Consider the following 19,622-nt stretch of genomic DNA (forward strand, 5'->3'; position numbering starts at 1 on the left):
TATTTTTTTAATTTATTTAGCATATTTTTATACCACCCAAAATGCAAGTTCTCTGGGTGGTTTACAAGACAATAAAAACAACCAATAAAAAGATTAACATATTTCAAAAAATAAAATTTAAAACGTTAAAACTATTAAAACACAATTAAATTTGTCTGCATTTATATTCTCCTTAGCTCGTCCATAATCCATAATAAGTCAATTTTATTAATAATGCTAAACCACAAATCCATCTATACTAATCAACCAGTGCTGGCACTGGAACATTTTTTAGCCACCTTTATGGAGTTATTAATAGAACAACATATACAGCAGCAGAATAAATGAGACCAAGCTTATCATGCAGGGATTGCAACAAATAGAGATATGACCTTAGTGTTCACCTTGTGAATTCAGCAATAACTGTTTTCTTCCTAACATATCATTAATACAGTTTCACACTCTCTCTGTAGATTCACTGATACCAATCAATCAGCTTTTATTTCGATAAAGGACCAGAACAAAAAAGAAAAGAGACATCATAAAATGGCAATACACAACTTGCATGCAATATAGAATTAGTACTCACAATTACTACTCACAATATCAAATTTAGACAATAATAAATCAAGATAAAAGTCATCTGAGCGGCCAGGAAAAGACTTCAACAAAGGTGAAATAAAATCTAAACGGGCATCCCTGTAGAGGTCACAGTAAAGAATAAAATGTGCAGTAGACTCTTTCACTGATACCTAGGAAGGTTTGATACATTGTGAAAGCTTTTACCATTAGGTGAGCATAGTGTCTCTGTGTTGTGCATTCTTTGATGAGAGATGTGTATAGCTCACCAGAAGCTCTTGCCACGCTCCAGGAATTTCTATGGTTTCTCTCCTGAGTGAATCTTTTGGTGTGAAGTTAGGCTTGTGCTGTGACTGAAGCTCATCCCACACTCAAAGCATTTATATGGTTTCTCTCCTGTGTGGATTCTGTGATGTGAAGTAAGGTCTGAGCTACAATAAAAGCTCTTGCCACACTCAAAGCATTTGTATGGCTTCTTCCCTGTATGGAGTTTTTCATGTGTAGAAAGGGCTGAGCTCTGACTGAAGCTCTTGCCACACTCAAAGCATTTATATGGTTTCTCTCTGGTGTGAGTTCTTAGATGTAAAGTAAGACATATGCTCAAACGGAAACACTTTCCACACTCTGAGCATTTATACGGTTTCTCCCCAGTATGCATTCTCTTATGCTCCTTAAGGTGTGAGCTCTGGGTGAAGCCTTTTCCACACTCCAAACATTTATATGGTTTATCACCTGTGTGTATCCTTTTATGTGAAACCAGATGTGAACCCTGACTGAAGCTCTTTCCACACTCCTTACATTCATAGGGTTTTTCCCCTGTGTGAATTCTTTGGTGTGATGTGAGACTTGAGCTGTAACGGAAGATCTTTCCACATTCCAAGCATTGATATGGCTTCTCCCCTGTATGGATTCTTTGATGTAAAGTGAGGCTTTGGCGCAGACTGAAGCTCTTTCCACATTCCAGGCAGTTATATGATTTTTCGCCTGTGTGGATTCTTTGGTGTGTAGTGAGGCCTGAGCTGTGACTGAAGCTCTTTCCACATTCCAAGCATTTATATGATTTTTCCCCTGTGTGGATCTTTGTATGTGACTTAAGCCCTGCACTCACACAAAAGCCTTTTCCACACTCCAAGCATATATATGGTTTTTCTCCAGTGTGTGTTCTTTGATGCACAGTACGTTTTTTACTTGTTCTGAAGCTCTTTCCACATTCCAAGCATTCATATCGTTTCTCTCCTGTGTGGGTTCTTTGATGCACAGTAAGATTTCCAATACTGCTGAAGCTCTTTCCACCTTGCAAGCACTTATATAGGTTCTCTCCTGTGTCAACTGATTGATGTCTAACAAGTTCTGCTTTTTGACGAAAGCTGCCACCACAATCTCCACATTTGTATTGTCTCTCTCTTGTGTGGATATTTTGATGTCTCTTAAGGCTTGATTTACGACTGAAGGTATTTCCACATATTTGGCACTTACTCCTCCTCTTTTCATCTGTTTTTTCTTCCTCAGTTGGAATGTCATGCAAGTTCCCACCCTGACAAGCATCAGATGTGTTCCTCTTATTCTTTGTTTGGTTAACATCCTGTGCCTTTGATCCACCCTGACTCCCAGCATTCTCTGCTCTCTGGGCTCTTTGATGCAAAGGGGACTGTGTGTTTTGAATGACGCCCTTTCCATATGCCAAGCATCTGTCTGTTTTCTCTGCTGTGTGAATCCTGTGATTTATTTTAAAGCTTGGTTTACGGCTGGTCTCTGTAGAAACACGGGACTTATTTCTTCTACCACCTTTGTAATATGCATGCTGGGCTGGAATTTCATGGAAGTCCCTTTGGTTTATCTCCCGCCTCTTTGATCCATTTTGTTTCCCAGAGGCCTTTTCTGCTGCTTCATCATTGGTCGCTTCCAAAAATAGCCCACACAGTCTCATATTGTCCTCATGGTCCTTTCTATCACCTGCTGGAATGAATAGATGGATAGATAGATAGACAGATAGATAGATAACAGTGGTCAAATCACTGATTTGTGGAGTGAACAAATCATGCAGTTGTTTGGTTAATTACTACATGGTTTCTGACTTGTTCTTTAGAGATGGATAAAGATTTGGTAGCCCTATGTACTCTCTGCCTGGAGAAATGCAAAATACTGCCACAATTCCCACCCCCGCTGCCCACTCTAACCCACAGTCTCTCCTCCCCTACCTGCCCCATCTTCTGCCCGCCTCCCATTACTACTAGTAATACTCCTTCTACTATGACTACTTAAATGCAGGAGGTGTGGCTAAAAGGTGCTAACAGTGGTTGCCAAAATGGGCTAAAGGGGCTCTGGAGAGAAAAAGGCAGTTAAGGCTGTGTATGACAGGCAGTGAAGTTCAGCTGGGAAGGTTCAAGGGAGATTGAGACAGAGGAGAAGGCTAGCAGAAGAGACTGTGAGGCAAGACTGCGGAGGGAGAAAGAAGCTGACATCAGAGCAGCCTCCTAGGGTCTGTGCCAAGGAGGCTGAAGGGGGTTCAGCCAAACAAAAAACCAGGCATCTGCAGCAGCAAAAGGCACAACTTGTAGCCAGGTAGACTATAGTCCCATTCTCACCCTCCCAGCAATATTGCAGCTTCCCAGCATCCCATGCGTAGCCTCTGATTCTGATGGAAGGCCCCCCCCACCTTGGAATAGTACCCTGTTTCCCCGAAAGTAAGACCTACCCCGAAAGTAAGACCTAGCAGTAATTTCTGATGTACCACTAATTGCCCTAATGCATTTTTGGGGGCTAAAATTAATATAAGACACTGTCTTATTTTCGGGGAAACACGGTAAGTATTGCCAGTAGGACCCGCCTCTGCATGGCGCCAGTGAGATGTGCATTTCTGTCAGAGATTCTGATGCACAAGCCTAATGAAAATTAATTCCTTTCCACTTAAAGTGTTTTATTTTTCCAGTATAACATTTTATTTTATTTTATTTTATTTTAATATATTTTATACTACCCAAAACTTACATCTCTGGGCAGTTTACAATAAAACAAAACAAATGACAACAGGAAAACTTCTAACATTACAACAATTTAAAATTTTAAAATGATGTTAAAACTATTAAAACAGTATTTAATTAAAAGCCTGGGTGAACAGATGCATCTTTAAAGACTTTTAAAATGTTGACAGAGATGGGGAGGCTCTTATTTCAACAGGGAGCGCATTCCAAAGTTTTGGGGCAACAGCAGAGAAAGCTTGTCCCAGGGGCATAGCAAAGTTGGAGTGAGCCCAGAGACAAGATTTTAAAATGGGCCCACCCCCCACTGAAGCTCAGCTCATGAAGTAAAGAAGTCTTAAATGAGGCTGAATAGTGGTAACAAAAAGCATAGTAAAATTTACACACACATACACACACACACACACACACATCCATCTTATGTGCCACAACAGAACATCATCCTAAATTATTTTTTAAAAGGTTTTGTAAATTGTGGACGATGCAAGTCACTTAATGGTACTAGAGAAAGACATGCTGTTCTGGTAGCTCCAGGCCTTAACACTCACACCAATTTCAGAAGATGAATACAACTGCAGGAAGCCTGGGCGGGTGTGCAGATGGGGGGGTCAGTCACGTGACTTGCCTCTGGGGGGGCCCCCAAAGCAGTGGGCCCCCAGACAACTGTCTCCCCTTGCCCTATTATAGTTACGCCCCTAGCCACCAGACGAGCTGGTGGCAACTGCAGACAGACCTCTGATTATCTCAATGGGCCGTAGTGGGGCTCATAACAAAGAAGATGTTCTCTTAAATACCGAGCCTAAATTGTTTAGGGCTTTATAGGTAATTACTAGCACCTTGTATTTTGCCCAGAAGCTTTATCAGCAGCCAGTGTCGCTCTTTCAATAGAGGTGTAATCTGGTCTTTCCGAGATGACCCAGAGACCAACCTGGCTGTGGCATTCTGGACCAACTGTAGTTTCCAGACTACATACAAAGGCAGCCCCACATAGAACACATTGCAGTAATCCAGTCTGGTGGTTACTATTTAAATCACATTAAGTGTCTTTAGTGATCCCCCCATGCCTTGCAAATAAAATATTCCAGCTGCTGGAAACACATTTGAAATAGCATGGGAAACTAATAACGGTGAGGGGTTTTTTCTCTAAATAATAACCGTCTTGTTCTGTTTATTACATGCTCCTCCGCCCGCCCCCGGGGGCAGGGGGAATTAGGGAGAAGGGGAGTTAGGTTCCTAGATGCCCCGGTGGAAAACCTCCCCTTTTCACCATCTCAAATTAGGTAGGAGTGGCAGCATTTCATTTCCTATAAAAACCAGAGGTAGTTCCCTCATGTCCCTCTTGTAGGTGCGTATTATGCATGCAGGCATTTTAGAATCAGAAAAATATGGTAGTCCAAATAACCTGCCAGATCAGATAATAATCTGTTTAGGGTATCAGGAAAAACCACTTGTCAGGACATTTTGGGCAGACAAAAGGAAGTACCTTTTCACACAGTGCATAATTAACCTATGGAATTATCTGCCACAGAATGTGGTAATGGCCACTAGCTAGGATGGCTTTAAACGGGGCCTAGACAAATTCATGGAGGACAGGTCTAGTCTGATGGCTACAGGCCAGCCTCAGATGTTTCCAAAATACTGGTTGCAGGGGAGCAACAGCAAGAGAGAGGGCATGTCCTCACCTCTTGCCTGTGCGCTTCTCAGAGGCATCTGTTGGGCCACTGTGTCAAACAGGATGCTGGACTAGATGGGCCTTGGGCCTGATGCAGCAAGGCTGTTCTTACGTAAATGCAAATTTTATACAAATGAGGAAGAATTTGTATGAGAAAACCTCCCAGAAAACCCACACCTCTGATGCTAATATAATGACAAGATGGCATCAGCCACATGCCCAGGAGTTACTCTGGTGATTCTGCCTGGATTCTAAGACTTCCTAAGCTGACATCAGGTGAAAGCAAAAGAATCTACCTCACTCTGAGTTCTCCTTGTTTATTTCATTTCTTGTTTCAACACAAAGCTATCATGTGTGTATCCAGATCAGACCTGCAGTGCAACAGGCACAAGCCAGTGTGTCAGTGGTGCCATCAGGCCGGGAGGGCATGAAGCCCATCGCTCAGGGGCAGAGCATCTGCTTGGCATGCAGAAGGTTCCAGGTTCAATCCCTGGCAGCATCTCCAGGTAGGGTCGGGAGAGACTCCTGCCTGAAACCTTGGAGAATCACAGCCAGTCAGTGTAAGCAGTACTGAGGTAGATAGGAACATAGGAACATAGGAAGCTGCCATATACTGAGTCAGACCATTGGTCTATCTAGCTCAGTATTGTCTTCACAGACTGGCAGTGGCTTCTCCAAGGTTGCAGGCAGGAATCTCTCTCAGCCCTATCTTGGAGATGCTGCCAGGGAGGGAACTTGAAACCTTCTGCTCTTCCCAGAGCGGCTTCATCCCCTGTGGGGAATATCTCACAGTGCTCACACATCAAGTCTCCCATTCATATGCAACCAAGGCAGACCCTGCTTAGCTATGGGGACAAGTCATGCTCGCTACCACAAGACCAGCTCTCCTCTCCCTTGAACTATAGATGAACCATGGTCTGACTCAGTATAAGGCAGCTTCCTAGGAGCTGTGACCACACCCCCTGCAGGTATGGCTGGCTATTCACATTGCCAATGGGGAGAGGGAGGGCAGGTAGGATATTAAAACAGCTTTCCTCAGCAGAGCCTGGCCTTAGACATCTCACTGATTCATGGGGGAAGAGAGCAAATCAGGCAAAAGGAAGGGGAAAGATGAGCTCTTGCAAACATTCTCAGTTACGAATGACCGACTGCAAGCTTCACATTTCCCAAAATGGGAGTCAGCACATGTAAGTTCTGGTCTGACATCTGGAGGCAAAGCAGGTACTTCCAGGGCATGTGGCCTGGCCATCCATTTGCTGCAGGGGAGATCTTTACAATGGAAAACAACCCCAGCAGCAACTGATACCTTCCAGCATCTCAGAGCAAAGAGAAACTTACCCAGGGAGGCCATGTTGCCGAAACTCTCTACCGTCACTTCCTCGTGCAGAGCTCTTGGGTCTGGATACAGCAATTCCCCCTCAGTGAAATGCACCACCAGCTCCTCAAAGGTCATTCATTACCTCCTGAAAAAAGGAAATCGTATATTCTCCTCACAAATCATATCTTCCCTCTCCCTCTCCTATACATGTATGCATTTCTGTGCACATTTCTGTACCCTGCTCTTTAAGGGTCAAAACATCAGGTGATGATACAGGCTTGTCCAGTAGGGGCCTGGGACTACCAAATATGGTGGAAAAGGTGCAGCCCTCCTCAGAGGATACAGAGGCCTGGTGAAGAACGTTCCTGCATAGATTGCTCCTGTGGGCTGGTTATTTGTGAAGCCTATATTTATTACTTTCAGGCTTTCAAGAAGGGGAGACAGAAGCAGACTGTGAGGAGAGGAGAGCTGGTCTTGTGGTAGCAAGCATGACTTGTCCCCATAGCTAAGCAGGGTCTGCCCTGGTTGCATATGAATGGGAGACTTGATGTGTGAGCACTGCAAGATATTCCCCTCAGGGGATGAAGCCCCTCTGGGAAGAGCAGAAGGTTCCAAGTTCCCTTCCTGGCTTCTCCAAGATAGGGCTGAGAGAGATTCCTGCCTGCAACCTTGGAGAAGCCACTGCCAGTCTGTGAAGACAATACTGAGCTAGATACACCAATGGTCTGACTCAGTAGGTGGCAGTTTCCTATGTTCCTATGTATATTTTAATGCCACAGCAAAGAAAGAACGCCAAACAAGGCAACAACAACACCAAAAGGAAAAACCTCCGTTTGGACACATGAGTCTGAGCAAGTCTCCGTAACCCTTTTTATTTTATTTTGCTAATTCTGTTGTTTGTATTAAGAAAGACATTTTAAAAGTGCAATTATAATTTAATTGTTGTTATGGTTGTGTTTCATTTATATGGAAAGTTAAAGAAATCACACAAGGCAGGATTACACTGCCAGTTGAAAGATAACTCATGCATGGTGTAAAGAAAGTGTTATATACACACACACACACTTTCACTCACAAGCTGAAAATATAAATGAAGGTCAGATAACAGTATTTACAGACTAAAAACTTCATGAAAGGTTTGCATGTATTAGGCTAATGAACACTCAGCTTAATGATGTCACATATTATCAGATCATACTCACATATTTAAAACACTGGTGTAGTAAATGGCAAAGGACACTGATCACGAATGCGACTGTCTTCTAGAAAACTCTACAGTCCAGGCCCTCCCCCTGTGAAGCTTTACAGCCCACCAGCCAGAAGCCCCTCTTCCCACAGCACAGCCAATTAACTCTTCGGGCAGTCCCAGCTCCTGGCACTTGTGACTTTAGAAAGGGATTCTGCACATGCTCAGAGAGCTATCCCCCCCACCCAGGCTGTGTGCCTCAGAGCTTGGGCAGAATTCTTATAGAAGAAAGCAGGTTTCTTGAAAAGGACCCGAGTGCAACGCTCTCCCAGGACATGAACAGAGTGCCTTTGCCGTGAAACGGGAATGCTTCCTCCCCTGTGTTTTGGAACCTTTGCCTTCCCACATAGGGTGGCAGTGGTACCACAGGCACTGCACCTCATGAGAAGGGGCTGGGGGAGAGGAGTGAGGCAGCCCTTCAGGTGCGAGGAAGAAGCTCGGGCTCTGCTTTCTGCTGGCTGCCTCCAATGGGTGACATCTGGGAGACCACCAAGCACATCTGTAGCCCTGCCAACAGCGCCCTGCAAAATGGCTCCAGCCACTTCCAGGCTCCTCATCCTATAGAGGGGGGGACTGATTGATAGGGAGCATTGCAGTGGCCGTGCTGCTTGGGATGCATCGTTCTTCTGTGGCTGCTGCAGGGCAGACAAGGCTACAAGAGGGCTGGAGAGAGGACTTGGGACCCCCCTGCTCCCCATGTACCTCCATCAAGAGTCCCCAGAGGCAAGAATCACTCATGCTATTGCCTGGTGAGGCCTAAAGCTACAAGGAAGAAGGCAAAGAAACATTAGAGAGAGAAAAGGAAAAGGAAAGAGAGACAATCTGATTATTGCTGCCCAGATTTACTATATACACCTGATCTGAAGTTATTATGTTGAAAGGCATTTCTGGTTCCCAGTTGGACTCTGCCATGTATGGGAAACAGCGTCATGCAAAAAAACAAACCCCAAAAAACCCTTCTACAAGCAGTACACATCAGGGCTGCCCTTGTTCTCTCTCTCTTCACATTAGAGGCCCTCCTCAAGACCAGGCTCTATTTATTTTATTTATTATTTTTATTTTTACATTTATATCCCGCTCTTCCTCCAAGGAGCCCAGAGCGGTGTACTATATACTTAGGTTTCTCCTCACATCAACCCTGTGAAGTAGGCTAGGCTGAGAGAGAAGTGACTGGCCCAGAGTAACCCAGCTAGTTTCATGGCTGAATGGGGATTTGAACTCGGGTCTCCCCGGCCCTAGTCCAGCACTCTAACCACTACACCACAACAGTGAGCTAAATGGTCTGATCTGGGATAAGGCAGCTTCCTATAAGATGGTGGGTGATGTTAGCAGAGCTGGTTCTGAAAAATCCAGACAGAAAAATGTAGTGAAACCTAATCGTGCTGGATGAGACAGCTAAGCTAGATGTGCTGGGATAGAGGAAGTCAGCCTGCTGGAATGCAAGAATTGATTAGCATGTCCAAGGTTGCTTGCCAGGCAACACACACCCCAGCTTATGTTACCTCCAAAAAGTAAGTTAAGCCTTTACTTCCTGGCTGAAAATAATCCATTGCTATCAATTGGATTGTTTTAACACTTTTAATCACGTTAAGTCTTTAAGAGTAGTTTTTAATTTTTTGGAAAACCTCATGGAGACACAGTGAGTGTATAAAAATTGAATGAAAAAATAAATATATGAAATAACCCCTGCTAACTTGGCAAAGAGGCACTTTTTAACGTGGTGATTCTCTTTATTGAGCAGGAGGAAAGTAACTGGCCCTATCCAGCCTCAGCACAGTAGCTCCATCTTATGTTTCTTTTTAGATTGTGAGCCCTTTGGGGACAGGGAGCCATCTTATTTATTTATTATTTCCCTGTGTAAACCTGCCCTGAGCCATTTTTGGAAGGGTGGTATAGAAAGTGAATAAATACATTTTAAACAAAAATCCTACCAAGCATCCCCTCTCATTTTGAGCACTTGGCCTCAGTAACAACAAACACTCTTAGGAGAAGGGGTCATACACCAACCTCAACAACCCATCTGGATTACTTGCTGTTTATCACATTGCTCGGACAGCAGAGCAACCCATCACCTTTGCTTCTTTCCCCATTCGATATTAAACTCACAGCATCAGCAGACTTGCCTAGTGTGTACTGAATCTCAAAGAGGGACTAAATTGCCTATTATGAAAACTGCTGAAAAGTAGTGCATCTTTATGAATGCTGATAAAGAAGTGTTGTGTGTCGCAAGCTAACATAGGTGGAAACAGGGCTTCCCCTCTAGGAATTTACCACATTCCATAGGAGTGCCTGAACCACCTAATGGCACAGCCGGGAAGTAACTTGCCTAGGGTGCAAGAGGTTGCTGGTTCAAATCCCTACTGGTATGTTTCCCAGACTATATTGGGCAGCAGCGATACAGGAAGATGCTGAAAGGCATCATCTCATACTGTGTGGGAGATGGCAATGGTAAACCCCTCCTGTATTCTACCAAAGACAACCACAGTGCTCTGTGGTTGCCAGGAGTCTACTAGAGGGCACACTTTAATTGGATTGCCAACTTTATTACTAGCTGTTGTTCCTGTGCCTATTTCAGCTGCTAAAAAACTATACCCTGTAATCACAGTCACTTTACTTGTGCACCTTTTTTCTACACACATTGCTCATCTTTACGCTTCTGCAGAAATCAGCTTCATTTGCTGACTTTCAGTTATTAAGATGCATAGGAGCAGGCAGAGGTGGCTTTGCTCAGGAAATGAGGAAATCCAGTGAATTTAAAACACTTTCCTTAAAGCTATGAGAATGCATGTTTTCTTTAAAATATTTATTTTGGGGGGAAACTGATGGGAAGTTCTCCTGCACAAGCGCTGTTTAAACATATTTATTTGTCATTTCTTTCACTTGTAACCTAAAACCAGCCGGCACCAGCAGCACACAGAACGTAACACAAACATAATACATGCAGGATCATCAAGGAAGAGGTTTTCCAATAAAAAGAAAATGTACGACACATGAAGATTAATTTCTACTTACATTCCAGAATGGAAATCAGCAATCTTCCTTGCAGATGGATTTCCCCCTCAGTCACAGCAGTCAGGAAAAAGAGCTCTGTCCTCCACAGAGACCAGAGCAGAACGAATACAATCTTTTAAACCTAGGAGTGAATGGTTCAACAATTGTCCAGCTATATCAGACACAATCAGGAGATCAGTCAGACAATACAGGGAGATCATCTGACCTCTCCTTGGAAGACAATAACCTCAATAGGAAAATGGAGGAATTCAGCTATCCTCAGGATGCAAGAGATCACAATTTGCCTTAGGCAATGATCAGTGGCCAAGAAAAATCACACAGGTAATATGTCACCTGGTTGCATCTCTTTGGGCCTGGGTGGAGGACAGCCCAGAGATTGATCAGAGTCATGGCCACAGAATTTTTGGACTCAGCCTGGCACAGTATGGCCAGGCCTGGCTACAAACCTGAGGATTTCTAGTGCAACCCTTTGCTCAGCACAGGAAACTGCCAGAAGATTCCTAACAGATGCTCATGCAGCCTCTGTTAGGAGATCTGCAGTGACAAGGCAGACTGTTCCACTCTCAAACAGCTCTTACAGGTTTTCATTTATTTAAACATTTATATTCCACTCTTCCTCCAAGGAGCCCAGAGCAGTGTACATTATGCTTATCATAGAGTTGCCATGCCCCCCCCCCCGCCGAAATTCCAGGTTTCACCCGGATTTTACGCATCTCACCCAGATTGCTTAGCCCACCCAGATTCTCCAGGATTTCAGCTTTCATTAAAAAAGAAAGAAAGAAAGAAAAAAGCTAATCTCTAGCCCTTGCAGAAGTGGAGTTATGGAGCAAAATGTGCACTATTCTGCTCAAAAATTATTTTCAAGCCAATTTACATAATATGCAAGTTAGGCACCCAGATCTGTAAAACCAGAATATGGCAACCATAGCTTATCCCCACAAGAGCCCTTTGAGGTATGTTAGACTTGGAACATAGGAACACAGTATATGGCAGCTAAGGAGGAGGATGAAGCAAAATGGATGCCAACTAAAAGTCAAGGCTTCATCTGGCAAGGAATTCCTGGTTAGAAGCCATTTATTATTTGAGAAAGAATAAGTTCCAGTGGTTCTCAGCCTTAGGTTCCCAGATGTTGTTGGAGTACAACTCCCTTTCTCCCCAGGCTGTTTTCGCTGGGGGTGATGGAGCACGTTCTAGGAACCACGCTGGGGCACTGTCCCAGCAGCCAAAGACCTGCTGCAAACACCTATTTTGAGGGAGGAGTCCAGGGAGGGCATCTGGGGGAGCTCCCTCATCAGGGAAGGGTTCCAGGAGATGGCCACTTCAAACCCCGAGTGTTTCAGACCCGGGGTTCCAGAGTTCCAAGTGAATCGAGGCCTACACAAACTTTGGACACAGCAAAGCCTTAAGTTCCCATGGGCTAGATTTGTCAGGTTCAATTACTAAGTGAGGGGTTTTCTTCATTCCTGGAGCTGCTATAGACTCGCGGTTTGTTGCCACCCCACCTCCACTGGGAGCCAGAGATGATGATGACACAGAGATAGTCCAGGGTCCCCTGGATTTGGGTTAAAAAACCTCGAGAATTTTCAGGTGTGGCCCCACTGAAAACAATGAAGATTTGCAGCAAGGGGCCTCGGTCCATGGCTTATAACCTGGCGACCGTAACTCCAATCACAATGGGAACACCTGTGTTACAAAGAGAGCCAGGAGAATCCTTGGATACCATGCATGGTCTGGTACCCCTTTTGGGATAACAATTGGAGGGATTCAGAATTCCCCCATGCTGGCTCTAGCTTTCCAGAGGTCCTGAGAACAGCACTCTCAAAAGGAACAATACTGTCGTATATCTGTAAAGTTTATGTTACATCATGTGAATAGTTTTGCCCTCACCAAAAGGGGGAGACTCCCCTCCCGGAAGTGATGCAAATCCTGGCCATGGATGGAAGAAATTACTCCGCCAATTACCTGAATGAAGGCGTGAGAGTTATCTCCCCCGCCCCATACTTTTTGTGGTTGAACCTTTAAAAATCTATAGATATGTGATCTTTAGCTCCATGCCACCTTCTGATGTTTGTAACCTGATTCTCTGTATATATGTATCCTAAAGCAAGTTCTGATCAATAAAGCTGATTTGAGTCCATGCATACACGGATGCTGTGTGTGTGTGCAGGTATCGGGTGCAGGGGAGCTGGGAGGAGCGCTGGTTTTATGGAAGTGGCACCAAGCGGTTATGGACATTCTCTTAAGTTATGGTCTGAGCACTCATTAGTTTTTCCTAATGAAGAATCATTTTGAAAAATGATTTCCATCATTTTTAAATGATTAAACATGTAATCATTTTTTACAGTTTCTCTCTGTGTGTTGATTCACTGATGTCTAGAAAAGTGTGATGCATTACCAAACCTTTATGATTGTATGAGCATTGTATGGTATCTCTGTGTTGTGCACGCTTTAGAGAAGTGTGTGGCTCTGGTGCAGTCTGAAGCACTTTCCACACTCGAAACATTTATATGGTTTTCTCCCCCAAGTGGATCCTTGTATGCATTTTAAGGCCTGTATTCACACTAAAGTTCTTTCTGCACTCCAATCAAATATATGGTTTCTCTCCAGTGTGAGTTCTTTGATGCTTAGTAAGATTTAACTTCTCACTGAATCTTTTTGCAGTCCAAACATTCATATGGTTTCTCTCCTGTGTAGTTTATTTGATGCACAGTAAGTTTTCCAGTTCTGCTGAAGCTCCTTCCACATTCCAGACTACAATTCCTATTATTCTTTGAGGCCATATTCCTGTTTGCAAATATTAGTCTGATCCTTCACCTAATCCTTGAAGATGACCCATATCGCACGACTAGACTTCTGGAAGATTCAGTTCAGTACACGTTGGCTCTGCAGTTTATTAAAAGGTTTTGTAAATTGTGGACGGTGCAAGTCATTCAATGGTACTAGAGAAAGACATGATGTTCTGGTAGCTCCAGGTCTTAACACTCACACCAATTTCAGAAGATGAATACAACTGAAGGAAGCCAGGGTGGGTGTGCAGCTGGGGGAGTCAGTCCTGTGACTTGCCTCTGGTGGGCCCCCCAAGGCGGTAGGCCCCCAGACAACTGTCTCCCCTTGCCCTATTATAGTTACGCTCCTGGGGATGAGATATTAATGCACAGTAACCCCTACCACTCCAATTCAATGCAGTGGTAGGCTGCTGTAACAAGTGATTGCAAAAGAGAGAAGAATGTTAAAATAAAGCAAGTACTGTGGACCAAACGTGCCAGCTGTAACAACGATGTCCTGGTGACTAATGGCTTCAAAACATAGAAGAGAATTTTGGTTTGCTTTAGAGAGCATAATGGCGCAGCAGGGAAGTAACCTGCCTAGAGAGCAGGAGGCTGTTGGTTCAAATCCCCACTGGTGTGTTTCCCAGAATATGGGAAACTCCTCTATCAGGCAGCAGTGATAGGAAGATGCTGAAAGGCATAATCTCATATTGCGCAGGAAGAGGTAATGGTAAACCCCTCCTGTATTCTCCCAAGGAAACCACAGGGCTTTGTGGTTGCCAGGAGTTGACACTAATTCAACGGCACAACCTTTCCAGTCCTTCAGAGAGCATGGAAAGTATAAATTATCAAAAATGGAGCTGGGAGGTTATGGGTCTGAGTCAAGCCGGGTGATTCCAGGTCCTGTATCTTTTGTAGACAGTGCTGAACTCAATGGACCAAGGGTCTGTGTGAACAGAAGGCAGCTTGATATGAGGGCGCACATGCAGACACACAGTTGGGAATGTAATATATACCCACTAAATGCCATATTCCCCTGCTCCGATTCACACACAGCATCCTGCGAAAACCTATCCCAGAATACTTGTCTACATGTATGTGAAACAAAGGATTCCCTTTTTATTCTTTGTTTTCCACAGAAAAATGGAAACATTAAACAGAGAGGAAAGAAAAGCCGTTGATCTGAATTTTTCTGCCATTCTACAACATAGGAATGCATAAGGTTGCACGCTCTACAATAAAGAAAACAGCAAATGTGAATAGACATTCTCTTGGAACCTATCATTTTAGTACTAGATAAAAAGAAAAACCATTTTCCAATAAATTGGACCCCTACATCTTTACCTTTGAAAGGTCTATAATGCATGGGCTCCATCAGAAACACTGCTAACCCTCCATGAATCAGCCAGTCTTTTAACAGTTGAAGGACCCAGATTTTTCAGAGGCTGTACATGTTATGGCTGAGAAAACTGATGGGTGATTAATTCCAAATAAGATGATAATACTAAAGGGAGATATGACAACTGTCTTCAGTTATCTGAAGGGATGTCCCATAGAAGGGCAGTTCACTCTGAGAGAAAGAAGAGCCTAGCTAGCCGCCACATTTTGCATCAGCTGTAGCTTCCAAATACCTTTCAAGGGCAGCCCCCTATAAAATGGCATGCAGCATTCTTATCACAGAATGGCCGACAGTGACCCAATCTACCTTCTGAAGGGTCGTAGCTCATGGACCAGTGCCCCAACTCACTGTAAGGCAGTTTCTGAGGAACAGAGGCTTCCCTAGGTGGATTTAATCTGTGCCAAGGCCCCTCACTCTGTGCCAGATGAGCAGTGTGCTGTGTGCCTAGCTGGGTTGGTGCAGCAGCCCTGGGTGGGTGGCGTGCCCACCAGTGAAACTGAGGCTGGCAGCGGTGGAACCAGACACAGCTGACTCTCTCTCCCCGCCACCCCATCGCTCCACCTTGGCTGCCTTCCTCTCCCTCTGCTTTTGCCCAGCCTTAACGTGGGCTGAGGGGGCTCTGCATTGACACTCAGCTCAAGTTACAGCCAGAAGAGAAGAGAAGAGAAGACATAAAAGACTGCTGCCAGTCAGTGTAGAGAATACTGAGCTAATTGGACTAAGAGCTTGGCTCAGTTTTTCAAAAATGAAGAAAAGCATGTGGGTAAATACTGCACTGAACTCTATATTCCAAGGATCAATATGTGAAATCAAATTATTAGCAAAATTTGTCTGTATCTGTATTTTCCTAAGCTTGTCCAGAATAGGTCAATTTTATTAATAACTAGCTGGGCCGAATAAGTCAATTTTGTTAATAACTAGTGGCAGCCTATCCACCACCGCTGCCTTTTTCTCCCCCCGCCGCAAGCCCACTCGGCTTTCTGGCCAGCCTGCTGGTCCGCTTCTCCCCCCCCCCCTGCGGTTTCTGGCTGGCACTTCCTCCCACCCGCCCGCCCGCCTCCTTCCCCCGGCTGGACCGCCATGATACCTCCTGCTATTCCCGGCGGCCGGCCTGGCCTGCCACAGCCTCCTGCCGGTCTGGCCCGCCGCCGCTTCCTCCTGTGGCTGCCAGCCAGTATCCCTATTTTCTCCCCATCCCCGTCACTATCCTATCCGCAGCTGCTCGCAAACTCTCACGAGAGCTGCCACACATGGGATTAGTGACGGGTACATCTAGGAGGATTAAATATATAGTTTGCTGGTAATGACTGTAACAATAAAGATTTGATTTGATTTAAATATATACATGCTAAACCACAAATCCATCTGTGCATTGGCACTGGAACATTTTTTAACCACCTTTATGGAGTTATTATTAGAACAACGTATACAGCAGCAGAATAAATGAGACCAAGCTTATCATGCAGGGACTGCAACAAATAGAGATATGACTTTAGTGTTCACCTTGTGAATTCAGCAATAACTTGTTTTTTCCCCTAGAAAGCAGTGATTGGTTTCTATACAGTTTCACTCTATCTCTGTAGATTCATTAATGTCTAGGAAAGTCGGATGCATCGTGAAAGTTTTTACCATAGTGTAAGCATTTTCCACACTACAAGCATTTCTATGGTTTCACTCCGGTGTGAAATCAGGCTCCTATTGTGACTGAAGCTTTTCCCACACTCCAAGCATTTATATCGTTTCTCTCCTGTGTGGATACCGTGATGTGTCACAAGGTCTGAGCTACAATTAAAGCTCTTGCCACACTCAAAGCATTTATATGGTTTCATCCCTGTGTGGAGTCTTTCATGTGTAGAAAGGGCTGAGCTCTGACTGAAACTCTTGCCACACTCAAAGCATTTATATGGTTTCTCTCCAGTGTGAGTTCTTAGATGTAAAGTAAGACATGTGCTCAAACGGAAACACTTTCCACAATCTGAGCATTTATACGGTTTCTCCCCAGTATGCTTTTTCTTATGCTCCTTAAGATGTGAGCTCTGGGTGAAGCTTTTTCCACACTCCAAACACTTATATGGTTTATCACCTGTGTGTATCCTTTTATGTGAAATCAGATGTGAACCCTGACTAAATCTCTTTCCACATTCCAAGCATTTATATGGCTTCTCCCCTGTGTGGATTCTTTGGTGTGAAGTGAGGCTTGAGCTGTGACTGAAAGTCTTTCCACATTCCAGGCAGTTATATGATTTTTCGCCTGTGTGGATTTTTTGGTGTGAAGTGAGGCTTGAGCTGTGACTGAATGTCTTTCCACATTCCAGGCAGTTATATGATTTTTCGCCTGTGTGGATTTTTTGGTGTGAAGTGAGGCTTGTGCTGTGACTGAAGCTCTTTCCACATTCCAAGCATTTATATGATTTTTCCCCTGTGTGGATCTTTGTATGTGACTTAAGGCCTGAACTCACACAAAAACTTTTCCCGCACTCCAAGCATATATATGGTTTTTCTCCAGTGTGAGTTCTTTGATGCACAGTACGTTTTTCACTTGTTCTGAAGCTCTTTCCACATTCCAAGCATTGATATGGTTTCTCTCCTGCATGAATTCTCTGATGCTTAATAAGAGCTGATTTCTCATGGTAGCTCTTTCCACATTCCAAGCATATATATGGTTTTTCTCCAGTGTGAGTTCTTTGATGCACAGTACGTTTTTCACTTGTTCGGAAGCTCTTTCCACATTCCAAGCATTCATATGGTTTCTCTCCTGTGTGAATTTTCTGATGCTTAGTAAGAGATGATTTCACATGGAAGCTCTTGCCACATTCCAAGCATTCATATGGTTTCTCTCCTGTGTGGGTTCTTTGATGTACAATTAGTTTTCCAGTACGGCTGAAGCTCTTTCCACATTCCAAGCACTTATATGGGTTCTTTCCAGTGTGAACAGTTTGATGTCTAACAAGGTCTGCTTCTTGATTAAAGCTGTCACCACAATCTTCGCATTTGTATGGTCTCTCTCTTGTGTGGATATTTTGATGTCTCTTAAGGCTTGATTTATGACTGAAGGTATTTCCACATATTTGGCACTTACTCCTCCTCTTTCCATCTGTTTTTTCTTCTTCAGTGGGAATGACATGCAAGTTCCCATCCTGACAAGCATCAGATGTGTTCCTCTTATTCTTTGTTTGGTTAACATCCTGTGCCTTTGATCCACCCTGACTCCCAGCATTCTCTGCTCTCTGAGCTCTTTGATGCAAGGGGGACTGTGTGTTTTGAATGATGCCCTTTCCATATGTCAAGCATCTGTCTGTTTTCTCTGCTGTGTGAATTCGGTGATTTATTTTAAAGCTTGGTTTATGGCTGGTCTCTGTAGAAACACGGGACTTATTTCTTCCACCACCTTTGTAATATGCGTGCTGGCCTGGAATTTCATGGAAGTCCCTTTGGTTTATCTCCCGCCTCGTTGATCCATTTTGTTTCCCAGAGGACTTTTCTGCTGCTTCATCATTGGTCGCTTCCAAAAATAGCCCAAACGGTCTCATATTGTCCTCATGGTCCTTTCTATCACCTGCTGGAATGAATGAATAGATAGAGAGATAGATAACAGTGGTCAATTCATTGATTTGTGGAGTGAACTCACACTAATGCAGTTGTTTGGTTCATTACTACATGGTTTCTGACTTGTTCTTTAGTTGGATAAAGATTTGGTGGCCCTGTGTACTATCAGCCTGGAGAAATACAAAATAAATGCTTCTCTGTTGATTCCCTTAGACCAGGTGTAGATCAAGACCCCACATGCTGCCACAATTCCCACCCCTCCTGCCCACTCTAACCCACAGTCTCTCTTCTCCTCTGTGCCCAATCTTCTGCCTGCCTCCCATTACTACTGCTACTACTTCTTGTTCCAAGACTACTTATATGCAGGAAGTGTGGCTAGTAGGTGCTAACAGTGGTTGCCAAAAGAGGCTAAAGGGGCTCCAGAGAGAAAAAGGCAGTTAGGGCTGTATATGACAGGCAATGAAGTTCAGCTGGGGAGGTTCAAGGGAGATTGAGGTCCAGCACTCTAACCACTACACCATGCTGGCTCTCATAGAACACATTGCAGTAATCCAGTCTGGAGGTTACTATTTAAACCACATTAAGTGTATTTAGTGGTCCCCCCATGCCTTGCAAATAAAATATTCCAGCTGCTGGAAACACATTTGAAATAGCATGGGAAACTAATAACGGTGAGGGGTTTTTTCTCTAAATAATAACCGTCTTGTTCTGTTTATTACATGCTCCTCCGCCCGCCCCCGGGGGCAGGGGGAATTAGGGAGAAGGGGAGTTAGGTTCCTAGATGCCCCGGTGGAAAACCTCCCCTTTTCACCATCTTAAATTAGGTAGGAGTGGCAGCATTTCAGTTCCTATAAAAACCAGAGGTAGTTCCCTCATGCCCCTCTTGTAGGTGCATATTATGCATGCAGGCATTTTAGAATCAGAAAAATATGGTAGTCCAAATAACCTGCCAGATCAGATAATAATCTGTTTAGGGTATCAGGAAAAACCACTTGTCAGGACATTTTGGGCAGACAAAAGGAAGTACCTTTTCACACAGTGCATAATTAACCTATGGAATTATCTGCCACAGAATGTGGTAATGGCCACTAGCTAGGATGGCTTTAAACGGGGCCTAGACAAATT

The 19,622-nt window shown here is 44.1% G+C and overlaps 2 protein-coding genes across 28 annotated transcripts in view; both read right to left on the bottom strand.

The window, feature by feature from the left end:
- LOC128347501 (zinc finger protein OZF-like) lies at positions 1 to 12,653 on the bottom strand. Of its 12 annotated transcripts, none has more exons than XM_053302351.1 (4): positions 12,287 to 12,653; positions 10,785 to 10,905; positions 6,547 to 6,671; positions 1 to 2,514 (listed from the first exon to the last, which is right to left on the bottom strand). In XM_053302351.1, the coding sequence occupies exons 3-4, from the start codon at positions 6,659 to 6,661 to the stop codon at positions 857 to 859; spliced, it is 1,773 nt and encodes a 590-aa protein (XP_053158326.1). In that variant the 5' UTR covers positions 6,662 to 6,671; positions 10,785 to 10,905; positions 12,287 to 12,653; the 3' UTR covers positions 1 to 856. The 12 variants fall into 12 exon arrangements, with proteins under 12 accessions (XP_053158326.1, XP_053158327.1, XP_053158325.1 ...); XM_053302352.1 differs by having other exon boundaries at positions 12,225 to 12,653; XM_053302350.1 differs by having other exon boundaries at positions 12,028 to 12,653.
- The window catches only part of LOC128347480 (zinc finger protein 883-like), a 20,087-nt gene continuing 11,302 nt past the window's right edge, over positions 10,838 to 19,622 (bottom strand). For 10 of the 16 annotated variants that reach the window (XM_053302236.1, XM_053302234.1, XM_053302233.1 and 7 more), the window contains one exon: positions 16,336 to 18,510. In XM_053302236.1, coding sequence (XP_053158211.1) covers positions 16,577 to 18,510 — 1,934 coding nt within the window. In that variant the 3' untranslated portion in view covers positions 16,336 to 16,576. Of the gene's footprint in view, positions 10,906 to 14,769; positions 14,785 to 16,335; positions 18,511 to 19,622 lie in introns of those variants that run through there. The other 6 variants (XM_053302242.1, XM_053302241.1, XM_053302246.1 and 3 more) reach the window with 3 other exon arrangements.

Source organism: Hemicordylus capensis, chromosome 2, assembly GCF_027244095.1.
Source record: "Hemicordylus capensis ecotype Gifberg chromosome 2, rHemCap1.1.pri, whole genome shotgun sequence".
NCBI classification, from domain to species: domain Eukaryota; kingdom Metazoa; phylum Chordata; class Lepidosauria; order Squamata; family Cordylidae; genus Hemicordylus; species Hemicordylus capensis.

Coding starts and splice junctions, on each gene's coding strand:
- LOC128347501 (XM_053302351.1), bottom strand. CDS start 6,661: ATGACCTTTGAGGAGCTGGTGGTGCATTTCACTGAGGGGGAATTGCTG. Junction 2,515..6,546: donor CGGCAACATGGCCTCCCTGG/GTAAGTTTCTCT, acceptor TATTCATTCCAG/CAGGTGATAGAAAGGACCAT.